Here is an 18,895-nt window from a genome sequence, read left to right as displayed (position 1 = left end):
CTTAGGTATTCAGAAAACCATATGATTAGCTTTTGATTGTAATGGGCAAACCTAAGGCTGGGCAATTAATCAGATTTACAATTTTTTTGAGAAAATTTGCACAATCATTTTTGGGGGGTTTGGAGCAGTGTATCATGCAGCCTATGAAGAATCTGTTCGGTTCAGAGCCTTTAATTCTGGCGCACTCCTCAGGGACTGAACAGAGCACAGTTATAACAGTTGGGATTGGAGATAACTTTGATCCCACCCACTTAACCACCCAGCTCTACCTGTCAGTATCAACTTTGGCAACTAGGCAGTCTCTCGCGAATGTAGTCACTGGGTTCCAATTGGTTGCAAAATCCTCCAGGCCTGCCATAACTGTATGGTTATTCAGCTGTGCTGCAGGCTAGCCTAATAGACAGCCTGTCAGTGATAGGCTATAATGCATTGGTTTTCAAGGCATATAAATGCATTATAGAAGCAATGTTACCAAAGTGGGACTAAAAAAAAGATAATTTTATGTAAATAAAAAAAAAAAATATTCACTATTATATTGCCGTGTATGTCACACCCTGTATAATAAATATTATTTAAAGCTGTGTGAACAATGTAAAGAGTGCAACAATGACAATAGTTTATCTCCTCCCCAAAAAAAAAAAAATGAATGTTTAATAAGTCCCAGTTACCCCAACATGATACCAATGAAAAGTACATATTTTCCCTCAAAAAAACAAGCCCTCATATGGCTACATCGACAAAAGAATAAAAAAAATTGACCAAAAAATCAAGATTGAAAATTATAATTGTTCTTATATTGAAAATAATCATTTTTTATTTATTTATTTATTTTTAAATCGCACAGCCCTAGGCGAACCATTCGTTCACATGGGGATTGGCCCCATCCGTCCTATACCCCATATTGTCAGACCTGTCTAGGTAAGCAGCGATACGTCCTCTAGTAATGTTTCTAGATGGGTTTCCCTAGGAATGAAGTCTCCAGAAGACATATAGCAGAGGTAGTGCTGTCTATGGTGTTCGCACCTGTATTATGACGAAATCCATTTAATTTCTGGGGGAAATATCTTTGTGTGTTAGTAGACGACAAGCCCAGGGGTTTACTTGTCTGCACACATCTCCTTTTGAACGGTTCCTAATTTTTGGGTATGCAGCGGTTAAGCTTTGTTGATTTCAGTTTTTTCCCTGCAGCTGATATTCAGTGATTTCATTAGGTGTCTGTTTTTGGATGATGTGATTTGTTGGTTTATCCTATTAGCTTGACATTTGCAGGGTTTGTGGAGCACTAATTGTACTGACATCAGGGTGTAATGTAGGCTGCCGCTCTCTGTAAAGACATGAGGAAGGCCACAAAACATAAGGTTACGTAGGACACTACTTCATTACATAACTGGCAAATTCCCAGGATTCATCAAGATCAAATTCAGTAACCGTTTCAATGACGGCAAGAAACATTAGTCATCATCTGTTCTTACAGTTTGTGAACTGCTTGATGGCGAATGGCCTTGAAAGCAGTGACTGGGAATATGAGTAGGTACATGAAGGGTTGCTGTATCTGACGTGGGAGATGAATTCTTTCATAGCCACTGATCGCTAGGACAGAAGCTGAAGTGCTCAGCTCTTGTACGCTCATTTGTCTCTCAGTTATCTGTCCCGACTCCCCCACACACACACGGTTTGTCGAACATGTATGTGTTTTCAATGGGAAGAAAGGAGAAAGCCGCTAGCAGACACCTGGCGGTGGCTTGTCTCCCTGGGGAACAGAAGGATCAAGCATGGTGAAATTCATAGTGCCCGACCCTTCTCTCAGCCCCTACATCACATCTATTGGGGAAGAGTCAGGAGCTCCGCATACACATTAGGTTGTTGACTGATCCTGCAAAAACAGCAGGTTTGGCCAACAATACACTAATATATGGGGCAGGACCACGCTGATCAGATATTGATGGCCTATCATGGGGATAGGCCATCAATATTAAAATTCCAGAAAAAGACATGGCAGTAGCTTTTGCCACAAATCTGCCTCACGTCCTGCAGTTATGTGCTGATTGTCCTGCAAATTTGCCGGAAAATAATAGGCACACTGCAGCGCGTCCTGCAATCCACACTGCTTTTTCTCAGCTCTGTGTCCATGATGTTTTGAAAACCCCACTTGTACTGTGCTGTACATGGACTTACAGCAAAACCTTCAGAATACTGCAGGAGTTCTGCTACTGTGATATCTAGTAGAATCCATTTTTTTGTGGGTTGGAAGACTTACTGTCATCATATACTTTTCTTAACACCAACAAAAATGTGGTTGTAGAAAATGTCTGTATTACAGACCCTGTAGCCTTGACACCATTCGGAGGCCGAGATGGGGAACCTCGCTTTTTACCGTTGTTGGTACAGGCTTAGGTGGAGACTGCCCAATAGTCCCTGCTAACCAGTCCCTATTACTTGGGTTGTTCTTGTAAAGTGATGGTAGTAGAGAAGGAAAGCGGTTGGCCAGTGCATCATCTACATTGTCTTCTCAAAGCTCGTCATATTTTTGAGACGCTCGGTACAAGCCATGGTTCAGCTATCACAGATCTGTACTTGACACCCAGTGTGGGCATTATCACTACGCGGGAAACTACCATGTCGGGAAACAGTACTTTTAATTAGAAATGCACAAGTCTTCAATGTGTTCTGACACGTTTCCGGCCTGTCACTTTGGCAGAACCTCCTCTCTACAATGTGGGCTTTGGGCTCATGTAGCCCATGTTACCAACATATCTCTCCTGAATTTTAATCTTTCGGTAAACGTGTTACTACTCCAGGTCTGTTGTTTCTCATAAGGACTGTGATTTTTAGCCTCATCGCCTCTGTAGGCAGTTACAACCATAGGGTTTATCTCCTTACATGTATTAAGTTCTAGGAAATTTCTATAGGTAAAGTATTCCATCATATCCATGATAATAAAGGGCTGATAGGTGTTGGGTCAACCATTGGATTGGGACATGAACATATCAGCAGTCCTATGGTCCCCTCCCCCCAATTCAGACCAGTTGTTTTTACCTATAGAAATTACTGAAGGGCTTAAATGCATCCTTCTGATTCTTTCCTTAAAGGGGTTGTCTTACTTCAACAAGTGGCATTTATCATGTAGACAAAGTTAATACAAGTATCTTACTAATGTAATGTGATTGCCCCATATTGCTTTCTTTGCTTGCTTTATTCATTTTTCCATCGCATTATACACTGCTCGTTTCCATTGTTACGACCACCCTGCAATACATCAGTGGTGGTCGTGCTTGCACACTAAAGGAAAAGGCGTTGGCCTCTCTGGTGGCTGGGACCATGGGAGCGCACATAGGCTAGTGCTTTTTCCCATGGTGTGCAAGCACGGCCACCACTGCTGGATTGCAGGGTGGTCGTAACCATGGAAACAAGCAGTGTATAATGTGATGGAAAAATTAATCCAGCCAGCAAAGGAGGCAATATGGACAATCACAATACATTAGTAAGTACCTTTTAATAACTTCCTCTCCATAATAAATTATATTTGCTGAAGTGACACAACCCCTATAACTCCAATAGTCTTCAATCTCTCCATTAGAGACTGCAGTGGATGTCAGCTGGACCTCCGTTCTCTTGAGATAGATATATACACACACATCCTGTAAATGCTTAAATGGGTTGCACTGGAAACATGATTTTAACATGTGCCATTTTCACTCCTGTCAGCAGTTTTGTACCTATGACACTGGCTGACCTGTTACATGTGCACTTGGCAGCTGAAGACATCTGTGTTGGTCCCATGTTCCTATGTGCCTGCATTGCTGAGAAAAATGATGATTTATTATATGCAAATGAGCCTCTAGGAGCAACGGGGGCGTTGCCGTTACACCTAGCGGCTCTGTTCTCTCTGTAACTGCCGTGTCCTCTCAATGTTGATTGACAGGGGCAGGTGTGATGATGATTTCACTGCCTGGTCCTGTCAAGTGGAGAGTGTGGGGCAATTGCAGAGAAAGCAGAGCCTCTAGGTGTAACGGCAACACCCCCGTTGCTCCTAGAGTCTCATTTGCATATAATAAAACATATTTCTCAGCAATGCGGACACATATGAACATGGGACCAACACAGATGCCTTCAGCTGCCAAGCGCACATGTAACAGGTCAGCCAGTTCCACAGGTACAAACTTGTTGACAGGTGCCATTTAAGCCACGTGACCCTTGTTAAGATGGCTGTGTCTTCTGACTGGACACAGCTCCCGCCCGCAGATGGTAGACCATGTAACCAGACCCGTCTCTGCATCCTCCATTGTAGCACACTGGTGAAAAGCCAACACGGATGGGTCTGCTGCTGTGGGACATAGAAGCTGCAGTGAGTTTGTGATCGGATATTGCTTTATATACATGGTAGAACAGAGAAATGCCATTCATGAAAATGATAAAGCTGTGGGACTACGACCTGTTCATGTACAGAAGCTATCTCTGCAGGTCAGACCGTTGGCTATCTATCTAGTAAGGAGCTGGTAATCTGGAGAGGACATGGAAATATATGCAGCGTGGCAGCGTGCTTAGGTCTCCTCAGGCGAAACATTAGCATCAGAGAATATGAAATGACCATGTTTGTGTGAAAAGCCTTATATACATCAATATGATTTATGTCTGAATGTAGCCCATTTCCATACATGACGACACCCGCACTGCTGTGTCTGCCACTATATTTGAAGCGCTTTGCATATACTGGGTCAGATGGGGGGGGGGGGGGGGGGTATGTTTGATGTATGGCAGGCAATGGTCAACCTGAGAAGACCTATCCTTGTAGAAGGAGCTTTCATCAGACTGGCGCTAGATAACTCGATCTGTGCTTGGATTATTTCTCAATGTCTCTACTTTCTCTTCTTATTCACCTGCTCCATTGAGGGAACATCTATGATTAGAGACTCCAGAATAGCTGCATTGTCTGAAGAGCGTCCGAGGTGGACTGAAAGCGGCCTCCTTACTCTTCAGAGGACCTTGCTGCTGATTTATCCATCCATCATGCTGTATACTGCACTTTTGCTGCTGTGTACAGTATAAACACATGTTTACTAGGACATCAGTGCATTTCCGTTACAGAAAAGATACAAACTTAAAGTTTTTTTTCGAGACTTTATAACTCTCCTTAGGATAGGTCATCACTATATGATTGGTGGGGGTCCAACACCTGGGACCCCCGCCGATCAGCAACTCGAGAAGGCAGTGCTGCGCCTTCTCACAACACTTCCTAGGCCGTGTGACATCACGTTCATCGGTCACGGGGCCTTGGCACAGCTCACCCCTATAGAAGTGAATAGGACTATGCACAATACCAAGAACAGCCGCTATACAATGTACGGCGCTGTGCTTGGTGAGCAGAGAGAAGGCCGCTATGCTCACAGGAGCTCCTTCTCAAACAGCTGATCGGCGGGGGTGCCGGGTGTCGGACACCCACCGATCAGATACTGATGACCTATCCTCTGATAGGTCACCAGTTATAAAATCTTGGAAAACCCTTTTACTAGTGAGCGAAACGTAATTATCATTAATGAGCCCCATGTACAGGGTGATCCTAGAGACCTGCTTCTAAACTTTCCACTTTAGGCCCCGTATTTTCGGTTTGTGTCCGATCTGCATTTTTTCTGGATCACATGGACCAATTCTTGTTTATGGGGTGTAGGTATTTGCTCTGGTAGGCAGCGTAAGCGAAAACACGACAGAGGCAAGAACACTGTAATAAAGCAAAAGTTCAGTGTTTATTCACACAAAAAGCAACAAAGCAAAAATAACACTGTGCAGAGTCCTGGTGTTAATTCAAACCACATAAAGTCCACAGCACAAACGTGTCACGTGGCAGACTGTTTTGTCCAGGGCAATCCACAGCCATCTACCGCAGGCTTTAGGGCGCCTGATTTTCAGCGTGCGGCTCTCCAGCACGCTACAAACTGGTTGGAACCCAAAAACCACAGTGCTTCACAGATGCACTATAAAAATGCAGGGTAATCCACACACAGCTGTGACTGCTGGCTGAGTTTTTTTTTTTCCAGCCCAAAACCTGGCCTGGCGTGGGGAACAGCCACCAACCCTGCTCTTTGGCTGCTCCCAATAAGAACCGGCCCGGATTGGCTTTACAGCCAAGTAAAACAGTGTCAGCGAGCACTAGCTGCCGCACAAAATTACCGGTTCTTATCTCACCGAGGCCAGGAACTTCGGTGCCATGTGGCCTTCCTACAGGGGCCACATAATATGCTGACAACACATGGATGTCGTCCATGTCCCATCTGTACCTGTGTGGCCAGGCCTCAAATTATAGAACATGTCCTATTCTTGTCCGTTTTGGAGACAAGAATAGGCATTTTAACAAAGGGGCCTGTGTAAAGTGTGGAATGCCCATGGCCGGTATCTGCATTTTGTAGACCGCAAAATGAGTATGGTCGTGTGAATGTAGCCTTATTCACACGTGTACGGACGCTCCCTGTTAGTATCTTCCTAGGGTGACTCTGTTTTACTGTGAAGCTTGCCTTCGGATGAGTTTTTTGCTCTACAGAGATGGAATTTTAATTGGTAATATTGAATGCCATTCCTGTCCCGGTCTGTAGTATTTTCCCAGACATTTGTAGCTGTAAAGGGCTGTGATTATGCCAAGCATATGGGCCTGCGGTGAGCTCATTTTGAAAAGCAGTGGGGCCCAGCACGATTTTTTTTTTTTCCCAAACACATTTTCCAGCTGGTAAAGTAGCTTACGTTGTATTATATAATCATGCACATGACTGACCAGCAGCAGAAGTGCGCACACGATGATAGTCTATAGAGAGAGTCTGCTGATAGAGCGGCATCCAACCTGCACCAGAGAAGGTAACGCTGGAATCTGTCTGGCTGCTTCTTGTCCGTGCGTTATTATACATCAGCAGCGCATTGCTTTCCAGTACGAGAGAAGAAATCCATATAGGACTTTTTTACTTTCTGGAGCTTTTACTGTATAAACAGCTTATATATACTGTATATTAGTAGCATTCAGACTAGGGCTACATGGTGGCATCTGGCACAGGCATGGCAGCCTAGGTGTTATGAAAGATGTTTCCAATACAATTTAGTATTTACCATTTTATTATTTTATTTTATTTTTGCAAACAGCTGAAAATCTTGTAAAACAATTGGAGTAATGCTCTCCTTTTCAATCCCTTCTGCCCCTATGTCGATGCTTCACTGGCCCCCATCAGTCTTCAGTCCATTGCAGTCAATCACTAGAGACGTGTTGACACCAGTGAGGTCGCCACTGCGTCTACGGTTTAGCTGCAGCTGTCATATCAATGCACCATAACAGATAAGCAGAGACCAGCTGCGGACTAGGAAAGCGTTGGCACAGGGGCCGCAGGCAGTTTGTAAGGTGGGTATTACTGAGTTTGTTATTTTACACTATTGCAAGCTGTTTATAAAAATCGTTATGGGGTTGGAAAACCTTTATAGGGGCCAGTTCACACAGTTTTTTGGCTCTGATTTTGGAGCGTTTCTATCCCCAAATCGGCTCAAAAAATGCCTAAAAACAGCCTCCCATTCATTTCAAAGGGAGGCAGCACTTGCTATTTTTTTTTTACACGTGTACAAAAGCAGCAGCATGCCTTATCTTAGAGCAGAATCAGCGCTGATTTTTCCATTTACATGAATAGAAAGCTGAAAAAAAGCTGCAAATAAGTCCATGCGTTTTTCTGCATTATCCTTGTGTTTTTTTTGCCGCACATCTGCTTCAAAAACCTTAAGTAGAAAATTCAGCAATGAATTTAATGAAGACCACCAGACCATCACTGGTTAAAAAAAGCATCAAAACCATGTCAAAAACAGCACAAAAAAAAGAAAAGAAAATTCACTCTGAAAAAAAATATAATTTTTTTACACGTTTTTTTTAAAAATTAGTCGTATGAACTGGCCCTTAGCCCTTCTGCACATGAGTGCGGCTGAACGCACATAAGATCTGCAGGTTTCTGTATGTTTCTGCACCAAAATCCCCATTTTCTAACACCGCTTTGGTTGCAGATTTGATGCGGTTTTGACGCAGATCTCGCCCTTCATTGGAAAAGGGTGAAATCCGCAGCTAAAACCAGAAACATAATTGACAGATTTGGAAATGCACACGACAGGTCAATTTCCGCACAGAAAACATCCGCAAAGTGCACGTGACATTTGTGTAATCTCATACTTTGCAGGTACTGTACTACGCTGTGTTTCTGCCGCACAGGAATCATGAGTTTGATATTGATGGTTCTTTCTGGAACGTGCTGGGCATTGTGAAGTGGGGCCCCATGGTTATTTGTTACACCCTGAGATATAGCGTCATACTGTATATGTTTCAAAATGACAAACTGGACCCAGGAGGTCAATATAATGGTTCAATAGTCTGAGACTATAAATTCCTGTTTCTGGTCTTTTATTTAAAACATAACTTTTATTTCTTATTATCAAAAACAAAAAACAAAAGTGAGAAAATTTAAAAATGCATATGGAGGGGTACTTTTATAGGGGTGCAAGTGTGTAGCGTACAATCACTTGGTGTAGTGGAATCTGGGGGATATTATTGTCATATCCACCTGGAGGTAGTGTGTAGTAGTCTATATGATTGTCATTTTATATTGTCTGCAGTGTCATCTGGCACCAAACTTCCTATAGACTAAACTACACACCATTAGCAGATCGACCGTAGGGGAATGCTCCTCGCTACTTAAGATTGTTGTCCTTCCTAGGACTTTATTATCTCCCCGGTCAATTGCTGCTAACTCCCTTAACTAATTATCTATATCTCTATTATCATCGTCATAAGTTGTATACTATATTAATCATAAAATTTGGATATTCTTGCCCTATTACTTCTCAACATTCTAGTTTTTGCTACTTTTTTACTGGTAGTATTTTTAGTAATTTCTTTTTAGATTTCTTAAAAGAGAGAGAGAAGCATTATCAATTTGACTATAATCCCAGTAGACCCAACAAATTAGCATGAGTCCAACAACGTAGCAAAATTTAATTTTATTAGATATCACTTAGGGTACTTTCACACTTGCGGCAGGACGGACCCGACAGGCTGTTCACCCTGTCGGATCCGTCCTTCCGCTATTTCGCCGTGCCGCTGCTCCGTCGCCATTGACTATAACGGGGGCGGAGCTCCGGCGCAGCACGGCAGTGCACGGCGAAAGGCCGCCGGACTAAAAGTCCTGTATGTCTGACTTTTTAGTCTGGCGGCCTCTCACCGCGAACTGCCGTACTGCGTCGGAGCTCCGCCCCCGTCCCCATTATAGTCAATGGCGACGGAGCAGCGGCACGGCGAAATAGCGGAAGGACGGATCCGACAGGGTGAACAGCCTGTCGGATCCGTCCTGCCGCAAGTGTGAAAGTACCCTTAAAAAAAATACATATAGCAAGGGGAGTAAACATGAACCAGTGTGGTAGCAAGAATATGAGGAGAGCACATGGGAAGGGGATAGTAATAATCATATACAAGTGCAGAGAGTCATATGTGGTAATACTGAATGGAGGCTGGAACGTGCCTGGTCCACTGCACACCACCGTCATTAGGAAAATGTGCAGGGATCAAGCAAGCACACAGCCTGCAAGTGTAACAGCAGTACTGCACAGGGTTTACTGGGTGGACTGATCTTTTATTATCATGTACATATTTAATGTGTCTCGCGATCGAGGTATCCTTGCCAGTCTCAATTGAGCTCAAATGGCCTGAGATACGGCGTCTAAATTCCTGTGTGGTTTTACCCACATAGTCTATAACATTGGTCTATAATTTTGACACCGCGATCTGAGATATGGATATGATTGGCCCTAAAAGATGTCTGCTAACGCGAAATGGGAACACTCATAGGCTAGTGATTGTAAAGATCCGCCCTATGGGTATATAGGACTTCTCATAGCAAACACTCGTGTTAGCTGTGGCTCCATTTTCCCTGAAGACGCCGCTTTTAGCGGTGAAACATGTCGGGGGAGCTGCGTCTTTAATGTATTTTAAAGATTATGGTAGGGCAAAAAATTGAGCATCAGCACAGCAATCTGCAGACGCTGTGCGCACAAGCTCATATGATAGGGGCAGCATAGATAATTAGAGGAGTTAGGCTACTTTCACACTTGCGTTGTTCTTTTCCGGCATAGAGTTCCGTCACAGGGGTTCTATACCGGAAAAGAACTGATCAGGTATGTCCCCATGCATTCTGAATGGAGAGTAATCCGTTCAGTTTGCATCAGGATGTCTTCAGTTCAGTCGTTTTGACTGATCAGGCAAAAGAGAAAACCGCAGCATGCTACGGTTTTATCTCCGGCTAAAAAAACTGAAGACATGCCTGAATGCCGGATCAGGCATTTTTTCCCATAGGAATGTATTAGTGCCGGATCCGGCATTCAGAATACCGGAATGCCGGATCCGTCCTTCCGGTATGCGCATGCGCAGACTGAAAAAAAGGTGAAAAAATAAATGCCGGATCCGTTTTTGCCGGATGACACCGGAAAGACGGATCCAGCATTTCAATGCATTTTTTCGACTGATCAGGCATTTTTAAGACTGATCAGGATCCTGATCAGTCTTACTAATGCCATCAGTTAGCATACATTTTGCCTGATCCGGCAGGCAGTTCCGGCGACGGAACTGCTTGCCGGATCTCTCTGCCGCAAGTGTGAAAGTAGCCTTAGCAGCAATCGACCGGGGAGATAATAAGAAATAAGTTATGTTTTAAATAAAAGACCAGAAACAGGAATTTCTAGTCTCAGACTATTGAACCATTATATCATCATACTGTAGTCACATTGCATGGTACCTATATGCAGACAGATGTGATGCAACGCCTTGGCTGTGACAGAATGTGATCAGATTTACCCAAGTCTCCATTAAGCTGCAGTCTTGCTGATATTTGCCCTATTGGCAGGTGTCCAGTACATTTTGCACAACTTTGATGATGCAAAACTATGAACAAATATATGCCCTTGTATAAGTGTGTCAACGTGTATCCTTGTCAAGTAACACAATGTGATACTTTATATCACACTTATTGTAGGGAACAACATGAATATTATATTTCACTGTTGCCTCCTGTGTACTGCCGTACTGCTCACAGACCTGTTCGGGTGCCTTATCACACAACACATTTTTTATTAAAGAACTATTTCTGCGACTGAAAATCATTTCTATTCATCTGAACGAGATTGTTTGGTCAGGAGGCACGTCGATTTCTGCATCTCCCATTCAGATGAATGGAGCTGATTTTCAGTCGCAGAAATTTTAGGCAACAAAATTTGCCAAATCTGAAGGCGCCGTTAAATCACACGCGACTCAAACTACAGCAGAAAAATCCGCTGCTGCATTTTTGCAGCAAAAGCCACAACAACAAACCTGCATGTATTACATGTGGCTTTTTCCATGGAAAAACTAATGGACTTCAATCCGTACCATAAATTGACATGAGGCAGATTTGAAATCCGCAACGCAGCTCCATTTACATAGCATTTTTTGTACACCGTGTATTGGTGAGAATTCAGAAATTCTCATCCACTTTGCTGGTACTGTACAATGCTGCGGATTTTCTGCATGGAAATCTGTGACTGTAAATCCGCAGCCTAATCAGTCATGTGTGAACCCAGCCTTATGGCAAATGAAACATGAACCATAAACATTAGCTAAGCATTGCCCACTACTGACCAAACTTTCATTAGATATAGCTGAATATCCTCCCAAAATGACTGGTAAATAGCTTCTCAATGACCACACACATTTATTTTTAAATCGCATTCCAAGAGTGATAACTTTTTAGTTTTTTCATCAATGTACTTGTATGAGGTCTTAAATTTTGCAGGACAATTTATAGTTTTTAATGCACCATTTTGGGTACACGTAATGATTTATTAAAGCCAGTTGTTTAGCTAAAACTCCATTTGTTTACATCAGTAAAAAGGCGTATTAGTGGTCACTAAGGGGTTAAGTCAATGTTCGACCCTTTAAATAAGCCTTGAGAAATGACTCTGAAATTAAATAAGGCTACTTTCACACTCGCGTTTGGTGCAGATCCGTCATGGATCTGCACAAACGCATCCGTTCAGATAATAATACAACCGTTCAGAACGGATCAGTTTGTATTATCTGTAACATAGCCAAAACTGATCCGTCTTGAACACCATTGAAAGTCAGTGGGGGACGGATCCGTTTTCTATTGTGCCATATTGTGTCAGTGAAAACGGATCCGTCCCCATTGACTCACATTGTGTGTTAGGACGGATCCGTTTGCCTCCGCATCGTCAGCCGGACACCAAAACGCTGCAGGCAGAGCGAAATGGAGGCGGAAGGAGGCAAACTGATGCATTCTGAACGGATCCTTAACCATTCAGAATGCATTAGGGCAAAACTGATCCGCTTTGGACCGCTTGTGAGAGCCCTGAAACGGATCTCACAAACGGAAAGCCAAAACGCGAGTGTGAAAGTAGCTTAAGCCAGCACCTCATCTGCAGACAGCTGTTTCAGGGTGATTGCCCCTCATCAGTGCAGAGCAGAGAGTACTGGCTTATGAGAGGCCTAGGTCAGGATTTGGGGGGTACTAACTCTCCTTGTTATACATCTAGATAATGTATATGGAAAAAATGAGACTACAGATAATTTGCTTTACTTTTTCTGATCTTGGGTTGTAGCACACTGATTACCAGTCATGTAAAATTGTGGCTGCGACAAGTAACACTTTTGACGGACTATTACCGTAGCAGTTTAGCGAAGCTCCTAAAATGCTTTCTGCTTCTCTTCATCGTGTGACTGAGCTTTGTGCAGACACTGAACAGTCAGGGGGTAACCGTAACGAAAGCACTCATCGGTAAAGCTTGTTTCGCATCTCCGTTTACCTGGTCTGGCAGAGGCATAGCCTGATGGCGTTCACTGTATTCGGCATAGCTAGATACTGTCATTTACTGCCAGACCCCATTAAATATAATGGGATCCGTCCGGTTTCCAGGATGACTGTTCCAGCCGGAGAAAAACAGATGCATATTTTAACATCTATGTAGGAAAGGGCATCTGTCAGCAGATTTGTACCTATGACACTGGCTGACCTGTTACATGTGTGCGCTGGCCCAACTGCTCAGAAAAATGATATTTTGATATATGCAAATGAGCCTCTAGGAGCAACGGGGGCGTTGTCATTACACCTAGAGGCTCTGCTCTCTCTGCAACTGCCATGCCCTCTGCACTTTAATTAACAAGGCCAGGTGTGATGACATTGACTCTGCTTTGTTCTGCAGAGGGCATGGCAGTTGCAGAGAAAGCAGAGCCTCTAGGTGTAACTGCAACTCCCCTGTTGCTCCTAGAGGTTCATTTGCATATAATAAAACATCATTTTTCTCAGCAATGCGGGCACATATGAACATGGGACCAACACAGGTGCCTTCAGCTGCCAAGTGCACATGTAACAGGTCAGCCAGTGTCATAGGTACAAATCTGCTGACAGGTGCCCTTTAAAAGTAAAATAAAAGAGGTTCTCTAATAATGAGCTTGTACAATGCTGCAGAATATGTTGGTGTTATATAAACACTGAATAGTATATGGGAGAGAAATGATAAAAGATTGTGAATAAGGGTACTTTCACACTTGCGGCAGAGAGATCCGGCAAGTGCACACTGCCCTGCCGGATCAGGCAAAATGTATGCCAACTGATGGCATTAGTAAGACTGATCAGGATCCTTATCAGTCTTAAAAATGCCTGATCAGTCGAAAAAATGCATTGAAATGCCGGATCCGTCTTTCCGGTGTCATCCGGCAAAATGGATCCGGCATTTTTTTTTTTTTAATCAGTCTGCGGATGCGCAGACCGGAAGGACGGATCCGGCATTCCGGTATTCTGAATACCGGATCCGGCACTAATACATTCCTATGGGAAAAAATGCCTGATCCGGCATTCAGGCAAGTCTTCAGTTTTTTTCGCTGGAGATAAAACCGTGGCATGCTACGGTTTTCTCTTTTGCCTGATCAGTCAAAACGACTGAACTGAAGACATCTTGATGCATCCTGAATGGATTACTCTCCATTCAGAATGCATGGAGATAAAACTGATCAGTTATTTTCCGGTATAGAGCCCCTGTGATGGAACTCTATGCCGGAGAAAGAAAAACGCCAGTGTGAAAGTACCCTAAAGAAGACCTACCTACATGCTTTACATACATACACACACACACACACACACACACACACATATATATATATTTTTATATATATATATATATATATATATATATATATATATATATATATATACACTGCTCAAAAAAATAAAGGGAACACTTAAACAACACAATGTAACTCCAAGTCAATCACACTTCTGTGAAATCAAACTGTCCACTTAGGAAGCAACACTGAGTGACAATCAATTTCACATGCTGTTGTGCAAATGAGATAGACAACAGGTGGAAATTATAGGCAATTAGCAAGACACCCCCAATAAAGGAGTGGTTCTGCAGGTGGTGACCACAATCCACTTCTCAGTTCCTATGCGTCCTGGCTGATGTTTTGGTCACTTTTGAATGCTGGCGGTGCTTTCACTCTAGTGGTAGCATGAGACTGAGTCTACAACCCACACAAGTGGCTCAGGTAGTGCAGCTTATCCAGGATGGCACATCAATGCGAGCTGTGGCAAGAAGGTTTGCTGTGTCTGTCAGCGTAGTGTCCAGAGCATGGAGGCGCTACCAGGAGACAGGCCAGTACATCAGGAGACGTGGAGGAGGCCGTAGGAGGGCAACAACCCAGCAGCAGGACCGCTACCTCCGCCTTTGTGCAAGGAGGAGCACTGCCAGAGCCCTGCAAAATGACCTCCAGCAGGCCACAAATGTGCATGTGTCTGCTCAAACGGTCAGAAACAGACTCCATGAGGGTGATATGAGGGCCCAACACCGTGCAGGACGTTTGGCATTTGCCAGAGAACACCAAGATTGGCAAATTTGCCACTGGCGCCCTGTGCTCTTCACAGATGAAAGCAGGTTCACACTGAGCACATGTGACAGAGTCTGGAGACGCCGTGGAGAACGTTCTGCTGCCTGCAACATCCTCCAGCATGACCGGTTTGGCATTGGGTCAGTAATGATGTGGGGTGGCATTTCTTTGGAGGGCCGCACAGCCCTCCATGTGCTCGCCAGAGGTAGCCTGACTGCCATTAGGTACCGAGATGAGATCCTTAGACCCCTTGTGAGACCATATGCTGGTGCGGTTGGCCCTGGGTTCCTCCTAATGCAAGACAATGCTAGACCTCATGTGGCTGAAGTATGTCAGCAGTTCCTGCAAGACGAAGGCATTGATGCTATGGACTGGCCCGCCCGTTCCCCAGACCTGAATCCAATTGAGCACATCTGGGACATCATGTCTCGCTCTATCCACCAACGTCACGTTGCACCACAGACTGTCCAGGAGTTGGCAGATGCTTTAGTCCAGGTCTGGGAGGAGATCCCTCAGGAGACCGTCCGCCACCTCATCAGGAGCATGCACAGGCGTTGTAGGGAGGTCATACAGGCCCGTGGAGGCCACACACACTACTGAGCCTCATTTTGACTTGTTTTAAGGACATTACATCAAAGTTGGATCAGCCTGTAGTGTGTTTTTCCACTTTAATTTTGAGTGTGACTCCAAATCCAGACCTCCATGGGTTGAAAAATTTGATTTCCATTTTTAATTTTTGTGTGATTTTGTTGTCAGCACATTCAACTATATAAAGAACAAAGTATTTCAGAAGAATATTTAATTAATTCAGATCTAGGATGTGTTATTTTTGTGTTCCCTTTTATTTTTTTGAGCAGTGTGTATATGTATGTATATATATATATATCTATATCTATACACACAAAAAGAAAATATATGGCAGCACCAATTCACAATAATAGTCACGGGTGCTTGAGAAAGGCTCTGTGTCCGAGCCGAAACGTTGCCTCACTGTGCCACTTGGGCTGAATAAATCACGGTTTTCTCTTGGAAGTGCTGTCCGTGTGTATATGTATATATATATATATATATATATCTATCTATCTATCTCCACCTACTGTATAATTTACATGTAATCCCCTCCAGTCCTGTCATCCACAAGTACATAAGAATATGCCGGAGAATCTCTATTGTGAGCAGACGGTGTAATTGAGGTTATAGCATTGTTAATGATATATTCCTTTTACAATGGACACATTGATAGAGGGAGAATGTTAAGCAATTCCCAAAGCCTTTTCATACATTGTTCAGGGGCCTTGTCACAACCTGCTCCTCTCTGTGTAACAGCGCGCACATTATAGCAGCCATTTCCCTAGTTCAATGTTTTCTTTGTTAAACAGATGAGCTTGCCTTTTCCGTCCTCCCTCCTTTCCATTTTTCTCCTTCTTTATTCTTTGCAAGTCAGATAAAGTGAAATTAACATGTGGGTTTTTGGATGAATGGAGCAGATCGGCCCTGTTGAGCAGTGACGAACCGTCCTCCAGCAAGCTGAAGAATGACCCAGAGCTGGCATATTACAGCACACCAGCTCCGCATTGTTGGTAGGCACTGTAGATGTAGTCATGGCAGCCAGGAAGATAAACTTCCATATGGTGGCCATGGCAGCAGCTTCTCAGTTTCTCGAACGTTAAGATTTGGGGGGAAAATACTCTAGATCTGTTCTTGTTGGGTGGACCAGAGAAGAACCTAAGTAGTATCTGGAGAACCTCCAATTCATTCTTATTTTAAAGGCTCATTCACACGACCGTATATTTGAGTCCACATCGGTAGCACAATTTTGCAGAACAGATGGTTACAAGAAAAGCTTGGAAAAAATAAAAGGGTTTAAAATGAAATTCACCGTTCAGCACCATTTTTTTTTTGTTAGTCAAAATCGGTCCAAATGTTCATGCTGATCAGTTCTTAATATGTCCAATAGCTCCAAACAGAGTTTTAAAAAATCCATCCTGGCTTCTTGCAGCAGCCACTAGAGGGCGCCTACTGTGTTCAGTGTATACTAGCGCTTAAGCTCCATCTAGTGGTGACTGCAGGCAGCATGGCACATGGTTATAATTTTTTAAAAAAAAATTTGCCTTCTTGTCTATGCTGGGAACTTGTAGTTCTGTGAAATAAAAAATTAATCTTGGTGCAGGTCTCAGAAATGGGTATGCCATAAATGGCCTGGGTGAAAGTAACCCTTTAAATCAGTCTGCAGACCCTTCATTGGGAAAAATGCCATCACTTCCTTTGGTAGGAAAACCTTTTCAATGTCCCATAATCTGGAAGACAGTAAACGTGGAGTTTTTTTTCTTTATCCCTTTTAATTTTTGTGCTCTATTCCGTCGCACACGTCTCTATTCTGCTCGTGTATATGACTCGCGGCTTTAATTATCTCTGTAATCTTCAGTAGACCTCTTGTCGTATCTTGTTACTAGTCTTGGGAATTGGACAAGATGTCTGTGCTCTTAAGATTGTGACCTTTAAAGTGAATCTGGCAAGTAACAACCATGCCTCGCGTAGACCTATCCCGGGGATTATTGGTTGGCGCATTGTCTAGTGTCAATCTGTCCTGTATCCATAACATGTAGTTATTATGGGCCTGTTTTCATCCATATTTCCCACAGAGCAGCAGTTCTACTTGCAATTTCTACCATCACATTATATATAGTAGCAAATATATGTATCAGCTTGATTGGAGCTGAAAAAATTAGACTTTAGATCATAAATATGTCTCTTGCATTGCCGATAGTGGTAGTCACTGAGACATGAAGCTTAGTGGTTGCTAGGTAACCTGGAATAGTGCCGCCTGCAGGCTAGATGCCGCGAGTTCTGTAATACTTATTATATTGTGGATATTACCAGTGCCTGGTCATATGCACTGCTGTATATTGATATTGCTGAGCCCCGCTTGCTCCCTCATCTTTTATTAATGGCGAGGAGCACTGGTGATCACTTTCCATTTTGTCTTTCAGATTGAAGCCGTTGGTTTCTACGCAACCACATAAGAAGGCAGCGCTGGACCAGGTAACCGTCAGATTGCATTTTATGAGAATAAAGGTCAGGGTACGTTACAGCTGGAAAGCAAAGAGACTGAAGTCAAGTCTTGTTTGCAGTCCTTCCAGCAGACAGGATGCAGCTCTCTGGCCGTAGCTTGCGTTGACATATCCTCTCCATACAAAGCCATCGATAACTTTACTGTGGGCTCTCCATACTTGTCAGAGACTGGGGTATTGTCCCCCATGGTGAGCACTCTCACGCAAAGACGCACACCTGCCTGTCTTGGGTCAATCGTCAGTAATACTCTCTGTTTGATTAGTCTGCCAGCGCAGAACGAGCCCAGAATGCCTAGTTCTAGTGACAGATGCTTGCAAGCGAGAGTGACATTCATTGCATAGAACTGAAATCAAATATTAAAAACCCTTTGGCTGCCTGTTATTAAAACGGATTGTGTTATGAAATGAGCCATCGTTTTATGTTCTAACAGATTGTGCCTGGGCCTCGTACGTACAGATTGATATTGAACATGCGGCTTGGTGCCTATGTATGCCAGTCTGTGGATTAGATATAATATATGTCACTTACTAATGAATTGTTAGGCCTCTTTTACACATCAGTGAATCACAGATGTGTGCTGTCCATCCACAGACTGATCACGTATCCATTGACTGTAATATGTGTATTAACACATCAGTGGTTTTCCATGGACCATGGGTTTCTGGTGACATCACAGGCGTACGCCCGTGACTACGGATCCTTCATGCACCTGTGATGTGGATATTGTTCGTGTTTGGTTCCCGGTTTTCTTGAACCTTTGGTAGGATATGCTAGCAGTATCCGTGGAATATGGATGATACACAGAGGGCAAAAAAAAGATACATGGAGCAAACATGGATCGGATATCTTCACAGATAAACCACTGACCATCTTGTCACTGTTGTCATTATGGAC

The 18,895-nt window shown here is 43.5% G+C and overlaps 1 protein-coding gene across 1 annotated transcript in view; it reads left to right on the top strand.

Annotated features, from left to right (window-relative positions):
* Positions 1-18,895, top strand: part of BRF1 (BRF1 RNA polymerase III transcription initiation factor subunit) — a 261,025-nt gene that overhangs the window by 231,727 nt on the left and 10,403 nt on the right. The window contains exon 16 of the mRNA XM_040412738.1: positions 17,920-17,971. Coding sequence (XP_040268672.1) covers positions 17,920-17,971 — 52 coding nt within the window. The remainder of the gene's footprint in view (positions 1-17,919; positions 17,972-18,895) is intronic.

This window comes from Bufo bufo, chromosome 11, assembly GCF_905171765.1.
Source record: "Bufo bufo chromosome 11, aBufBuf1.1, whole genome shotgun sequence".
In the NCBI taxonomy this organism is placed as follows: Eukaryota; Metazoa; Chordata; class Amphibia; order Anura; family Bufonidae; genus Bufo; species Bufo bufo.
Note: the sequence above shows the minus strand (reverse complement) of the source record. Positions and strands in the feature narration are given on the sequence as shown.